The sequence below is a fragment of the Rhododendron vialii genome, chromosome 4a (assembly GCF_030253575.1).
Source record: "Rhododendron vialii isolate Sample 1 chromosome 4a, ASM3025357v1".
Lineage (NCBI taxonomy): Eukaryota > Viridiplantae > Streptophyta > Magnoliopsida > Ericales > Ericaceae > Rhododendron > Rhododendron vialii.
This window is the reverse complement of record NC_080560.1, coordinates 5,524,559-5,531,820: the sequence shown is the minus strand read 5'-3', so window position 1 is coordinate 5,531,820 and position 7,262 is coordinate 5,524,559. Positions and strand designations below refer to the sequence as shown.

Sequence of the window (7,262 nt, the reverse complement as noted above, 5' to 3'; positions counted from 1 at the left end):
TCCTAGAAACGATCACTGTCTTTGGGTGTGAATGTTTCTATCTTTCAATCACAGTTTATAACCGTGATAAAAGAGAGTGACTTACAATCACACCCAGATCTATCACGGTAAGAGGAGTGTGATAGAAGACTAACTATCATTGTCAATAACTGTGATTGTTATGCTTTATTGTAGTAGTGACTGAACTAAACAAACCTATTTTTGCTAATGTATCTAACACGTAGGAGGCCACGAGCCCTCGGTACGTCGCTTGCCAAGACCGCTTGACGAAACTTCATACCAAGGAGTTAACACCCCTCGCTTAGACCAAAATGGCTAGGTTAATCCAATTCCGAAAACCATGATTTTAAGCCCGAAGTTTCGAGAACCAAATAACCGCCTAGATCTTTAGGATAGATTAGCCCAAGACTTAGCCAAAAGACTACTCACACACAGCTAAAAGACTAGACATGGTAAGAAAATGGAGCGAAAGATTTAACCGAAGAAAACGAAAATAAACTTGATTTATGCAAAAATCCGAAGCGTAGCTACAACATTAATAAACGAGAAATTAACATAAGACAAATACTTACTTGAGTTCTTGAAGAAATTAACACAAAAGCTTGAAGAGCAACAATGGAGTTCTCTAGGAAAAAAGAAAGACTTAGGCCTAAATCTAACTAAAATGGCCATCCCTTCCATATATGGCATATAAGCCTATTTATAGGGCCCTAAAGTTAAGTTACAAAGGACTAAAAAGTCCCCAAAATATCCCAAAAACATTCCATAAGTGGAAACTTTCCATAAATGGAAGGTTGAAAAAGTAGCAAAAACGTGGATATTTTCTACAGGATGAACCGGTACTGGCCAAATCCCAGTATCGGTACAAGGCCTTCAATAATGCTGAAAAACACCAACTCTGGACAGCATGAACCAGTACTGGGCAATCCCCAATACCGGTACAAGATTGACAGATTTTTTGGGCAACTTCGCAGGCTCGCTCCGACACTCCCGAACTCTGATTTAGGCGTTCTTTGAACCGTTGGAAAGCTCGTCGAGCCTACTTTCTAACCCAAGTGGTTTGGATTAAAAGTAATTTGTACATCAAAAGTTATGACAATTCTACCCTCAGCACGGAAGATGAGTAGCTTTAGTAAAATCCTCACTTCTTCTTTAATTCCCTTGACTCTTGGGCAACCTGAGCAACCTCCAAACCATCTTTCGAGCACCACAATGGGGTGGCACATAGCCTTGAGTACTTGGGTGCACCTGGAGCATTCCTTGACGATCAAATGCACCTTATATATACAAATTGCCTGAAATACACAAAAACACACCTTACGTGCAATATCGCATAAAAACGACAACATATATGTATAAACACAACATACTAGAGGACTTAAGCACCAAGAATATGCATTATTGGGTGCTTATCAGTCTTACATTACCTTGGATGAACTTACTAACAACAACATAACTGAAATTGCTAAACAACAACATAATATCTTCGATGACAGGTTGTAGAAAAAGCATGGGATAGAAATGAAACACCCCGTAAACAATTTACCACCTCTTAAGCATCAATCTAAATGATAAGGTTATCAATGCTAATGTTTTGCTTAGCCCACTGAAGCGCTTCAAATAGGCCATTGCTTCCATTTTTGTTGCTGATATGGTGAAAAGGGAACAATTATTTATTTGATGTTGCCCATTGCTTGTAACAACCCAAGCTTCTATCGTTACATTCCAAGCACCATCCACTACCATTTCCAATTGGCTTGGAAGCCAGCACGAACCCAATCTATGATAAATAAACCATCAGCATTCAGCCAGTATCATTGGCAACAAAACAGTCATTCAAAAACCATGACATATTATCTCAACATTTCAAAAGTGAATCTAAATTAACGTCATTCCCAAACTTTTGTAAGCAATATAATTAATACACTTTAGTCATTCAACTAGTTATTCAAGGGCTGTGGATGTTTGGCATTTATTCATAGCTAGCACTTTGTCACTATAAACGCCATGGAGCAATTTAAGTTTTGATTTTAAGAATTTACCCAATGTAAGATATTCGTTTGGTTGTCTCAAGAAGTCATAGATGTGCAACACCAATTTTAATCTCTGAGCTTCAGAATGTTCTTAGATTGTAAAAATGAGGCAATACAATATGAGTACATTATGTATTCTCTATCAATGAGTACGTAAAAGTTGGAATGGAATAATTTCTGCATACAATTTGCCTACTTTTAGCTAAGCATTAACGATTATATATCGTTTATGGAATTTGGAATTTCAAGGAACAGCACGCACCTTCTTCTTTTGTGCTTGGGCAATTCTTTTAAAAGTGAAAATCTACCAAATGACGGTCAAGATCATGGGCTGCATTTTGAAGGATTGGGCTTCTAGGTGATGCATTTGAATTCTATTTGGTCATAGGAAATTAGATGTGGTATCATGTTTTACGATATCGACACAAGGTTGTATTCATAAAGCTTTCAAATTCATACATTGTCAGCAAGATGATGGTGAGGAATCCTTAGGATGGGCAGTGAAAGTCACGAGAACATTCAGAGAAACGGTGTTGTTATGCCTTCATCTGCATATATAAGTAGAAACCTCATATTAAACCAACCAAAGAGGCTAAGAAAAATGTATCACATATCAAAAGTATCATACTATGAAAGAAATTTGATAAGTACTGGTGTCCATATAACTCTCAGGCCCCAGCTATATATAAAATATCTTTTAAGATCACTTGCCTTTACTCCACTATATCTCCTATATATAGTACTTGGATAAATAAGCATATAAATACGCATATAAATACCCAATACATATCTATAACCATATTCAAGTGCAAATGAATATTTTGATGACAAGAGTAGTGTGAAGCATTTTATTTTGTTCCAAATCTATATTCACACATCAAACTAATTTTGAGAAAAAAAACTGAATAAGATTAGAGAAGCATCTTCTGAAGGCGAAAGCATATAATTTGTGCTAGAAGATTTTCTTTCAAATATAAGCCAAGTTTGAAACATAAGGAAGAATATTTGTTTTGCTTCTGATAATGATTGCAACACATTATTTAGCGTATATCATATTTTTGTAGAGCTATTTTTATTTTCTATTTTCCCCTCAAGACATCCGAGACCTCAATTGAGAGGAGATGTTACTTACATAGGAAACAGATAATACATCAATTGAAGCACCAATATCCTTGTTCAAAGAGGCACGTCCATATTGTAAGATTGCTCGAGAGACCTCGGCTGCATGATCCGATGTGCTGAACTACTGAACGGTCTCCTAAATTAAGTAATTAGCTCTTTATTCAAGGAGAAGAAGTGTAAAGAACAAATCTCACCTTGATTAGGTCACAATCTTAACACACATTTTTCTATCTCTCGAAGCAATTCCACTATCTGCAAACCATAACATCATGACCGATTATCAATAACTAATACATTAGTAGTCCACAAAACTTGTGACATGCAAATGGATAAGTTAGTTATTATTCTACAAATGTATCTTAAAATTAACCTTCTACAAATGCATACATAACTCCTAAGATTTGACAAATATGTTGTACGTTCCTAGAACAAACAGTCAAACATACATAGCAAGCAAGTACAAGCCCTCAAAATTACAAACCAAACTCTTCTTGCTAACCAAGCTGTAAAATCATCCAATCAAGATTATAATCTAGTGATAAAAAAAATCGGATTTCCCATGCAGAACTCCTATTTATATAACTTCCTTTCCCTGATGTATAGCTGGCCCAATCAAGCATACAACTATGTTTCATAGATTTGATTCCAACAACTTTTCCATTCTATTTCCTTAAAATCGCTACGTCGCTGGTATAGATATCCAGTTAGGAAAAATGACATGTATTCTCTCCCTTTGGAGTGATCAACCATGAAAATAATGGAAGGGAGGAGAATCTCCTTTGCCTTTGGTATTATGCTACAAACAATTTTTGTACCATGTGTCTATGAATTTGTCAATTCAATGATTTTAGAATAAGTACCACTCACCTATGCTTAAGTATCTAGTTACTTTGCTTACAATAATGAACCACGGCTATTGGTGAAAAATAAATGAGGACAAATGAGATATATGAAAGAATAGAAGATTACGCATGGGATAAATGAGAAAGGGTTAAGTGTTATCAAATACAAAACCATAAAGAAAGATTCTTGCTACTTAATCCTTCGGAATGCACTTTGTCAGATACAATATCTAACAACAATCATAAGAAGCTCATAATTGTTTTTACAAGGTTTTCTAGTCCGTTCATTTGACAAGCATAATGCAGTGTATACAATTTTGAAGACTTAGTCACAAATTCATGTAGGTCTTGAGAATGACCAAAAACAAGAAACACCTTGCCGAAATTAGATGACTACCTTATAAGTTATATCAATAATCCAAAAAGCATCCTAGACAACAGAGAGCAAAAACCTGGGATTTTAGAATATAAATGTGTAACCTAAAGCACAGCAAGGATTTGAATACAAGAACTGCAAGGATTGTGTACTAATATTCAATAACATGTGGAGGTGACTCATGAGATCAGACCCAAGCATAAGTGTCTCAACTCTCAACTACCTAATGAGAGATTTTTTTTACTGCCTAGGGGCATTGTCATGGGCCCTTTGCTGCGTACACATTGGCTTGGGGTTTAGTACGTAGTCTTGGATCTCACATCAACATGTTGTGTTGAAGTGGCATGGAGCAAAACGTGGCGGTGCCCAAGGGCACTGAATAATTTTTCCATATCGGTTAGCGCTTGTTTTTTTCGATGAGCCTCTATTAGCCCTAATTAAACTCATAGAACAGCTATATCTTCATGTGGATTTTCTATTATTATTTTAATGAAAGGCATCAAACAAGTAACAAAATGGTTTCGCAGAACGCCACCCAAATACAACCAAAACCCATTTTGAAAAATCATAGAAAACCCTTTGATGTACCTTGTACATGTGACATTGGTTTGCCGCAAATCGCTCTATTCCACAAAGCACTAACAAAAATTCAGAAAACAAAGAACAAAATAGAAAAGTGCTTGATATATATATTCAAAAGGATCAAACTAAGACCTGTGTTCCAGAAAAGACGCCATAGTCCCCCGACTGTAATAACTATCTCTAAGCGATAACCCTAAAAAATAATTAACCCTCTATCTTGGGATATTCATCATCCAACATGTTTCCTTTCTGGGGTAATAATTGTGTAAAAAGTATGCAATCTGTAAATATATACTCTAACACTACCAGACAACAAGTGCTCTACCTGAATGGTACGGAGTAAAATTGGCAGGGAAGTTCTCAACAAAGCGAAACACCAAAGAGAGCCGACCAATGTCAGTGTAGGGTGCTAGTGATGCCAAGAGGCAATTCCGTTTAAAGTCTCCAAAGTTTGGCATCCTCAGTGAACATTGAGCGAGTGACAGACACCGATAGAGTGGATCTGGTTTGCACCATTGAATCATGGTCAGTATGCAAACTATTTTGATGAACGGGCAGAGTCAATTTAAAAGGGTGATTAAGATATAACAATGGAAGATTTGTATAACCAAAACTGAATAATGCCAAATGATTTTCCCAAAGTTAACTATTTTGAGAGCGAAACCTTAATTGTGCTCCAACTTCCAAAAACTACAAACATGAAATTGTATTTTTCCAACATTGATCATGAGTCAATGAGTTTCTAGTCATTAATCATTAAGCTTTGGGGCTGATTGAAACTCACGGAAAGTGGGTGGAGTAATCTCACGTCTAACACAGATGGAGAGTTGATTTTTAATTCCGAATTCCCATAGAAGCAATCCATCGAACAACTTAAGTGCAATAAATCTTTGTTGTGACAAAATCCATCATAATCGAACAAAGTATTGTATTGACATTTAGGGATTGCTTACTGTGTGAGAAGGTAGAAGCGAATTTCCGTTGCACCAAAAAAAGAGAAAAGGTTGAAGCATGAAGTGATTCTGAGCGATGGGCAATGGTGGATGAAGAAATTTTGATTGATCTCGCAAGGGGGGCATTAGAAGTGATTCTGAGGCGTTGGTGGGAGAGCCATATCCACTGCTTCGGTTTGGAGGAGCGGGAGAGGTGCGTTGCTTCGTTTTTGGAGATGGTGCACAAGCAGCCAAATGGAAAACGGGCGGAAGATGATGAGAAGGGAAGCGCTATTTTTAATTGGGGTGGCTCAGTTATTCCTAGTAGTTTGAAGGGGTATATTTGGTCCGTTGTTTTGTATCGTTTTGTTGCAACCGTTGTATTGCCAATTGTGTTGTATTGTGTCTGTTGGGAAGAGGTGTAGGATAGGACAAGTATTAATTACAAATGCTTGGGGCATTTGTGGAAAACAAAATGTAGGAAACACTTTCGTACATTTAAAAGAAGTAGTATAGATTATGAGTTTCGATCAAAATTTTATACTTTTCCGATTTCTCTCGCTGAAACGAATCAATAAGTCACAAAAATTTGATCCAAAACTAACAAATGCGAATATTTTTGGTAACAAAAAACATCGATACAATTTGTAGCAATCTATAAACTAATAATAATATGTCGAACTTCATATCTTATTCTCTTTCGGGGGGCTCTTTCTAAAAATCTTCAGACTCTAGCTACCAACAGCCCTTCCATCAGAGTATGTCGACTGATGGACCCAGCACTGCTGCTTCTACGTCTGGCGGTTATCTCTACCCCTTCAACTGGGACTCCGACATTTTGAACAGATAGATATGTGGTGGATATTGGCATTGTTTTTCTTTTCTACCATTTACATTTTGATCGCGCGGCTTTTGGCTTAAGTAGGTACCAGGCTACTTAATTGTTGTAACTTTTTAAACTTGCATTTTAAGAGGTCCTTAAAATATTAAGTATGATGAAATATGATTATCAAACTTAATGACTTATTACTTAATACATTCTATTTTAAGTGCTGAATTGGGCTATCAAGCAACACCATGATCACCCAATTTTCAATTTAGAAGTTAATTTGGTTGCGGAAATCTGAATGAAAATCATTTGATTTAAACAAACAGTTACCTATGACCAATTGCAGGCGATTATTATTATTATTTTTTTTGCAGGGTTAATTAAAATCTCATATTGTAAGATATGAACTGTTCCACCCATCAAAAGGGGACCATGTTCAATGTTCACACACCTTTAAAGGTGGGTGAACAAAATTGAACAGTAATGAGCATTTAAAATGGAACGGAGGGAGTGGTACGAAAATAATCTTATTTTTCCCTCCTGAAG

General features: G+C 36.4%; 1 protein-coding gene across 1 annotated transcript; it reads right to left on the bottom strand.

Annotated features, from left to right (window-relative positions):
- Window positions 1-3,270: 3,270 nt before the first annotated feature.
- On the bottom strand, window positions 3,271-6,758 carry LOC131323570 (uncharacterized). Its single transcript, XM_058355422.1, has 4 exons — window positions 6,627-6,758; window positions 5,909-6,293; window positions 5,281-5,457; window positions 3,271-3,407 (listed from the first exon to the last, which is right to left on the bottom strand). Exons 1-4 carry the CDS (start codon window positions 6,756-6,758, stop codon window positions 3,355-3,357), a joined length of 747 nt encoding a protein of 248 aa, XP_058211405.1. The 3' UTR covers window positions 3,271-3,354.
- Window positions 6,759-7,262: the final 504 nt, after the last annotated feature.

Excerpts from the sequence above, each read along its gene's own strand:
- LOC131323570 (XM_058355422.1), bottom strand. The coding sequence starts at position 6,758 with ATGCCAATATCCACCACATATCTATCTGTTCAAAATGTCGGAGTCCCA. Across the intron at positions 6,294-6,626 it reads CTCTGATGGAAGGGCTGTTG|ACACAATACAACACAATTGG; the intron begins GTAGCTAGAGTC and ends TCTTCCCAACAG. Across the intron at positions 5,458-5,908 it reads CGCTTCTACCTTCTCACACA|ATCCACTCTATCGGTGTCTG; the intron begins GTAAGCAATCCC and ends GGTGCAAACCAG.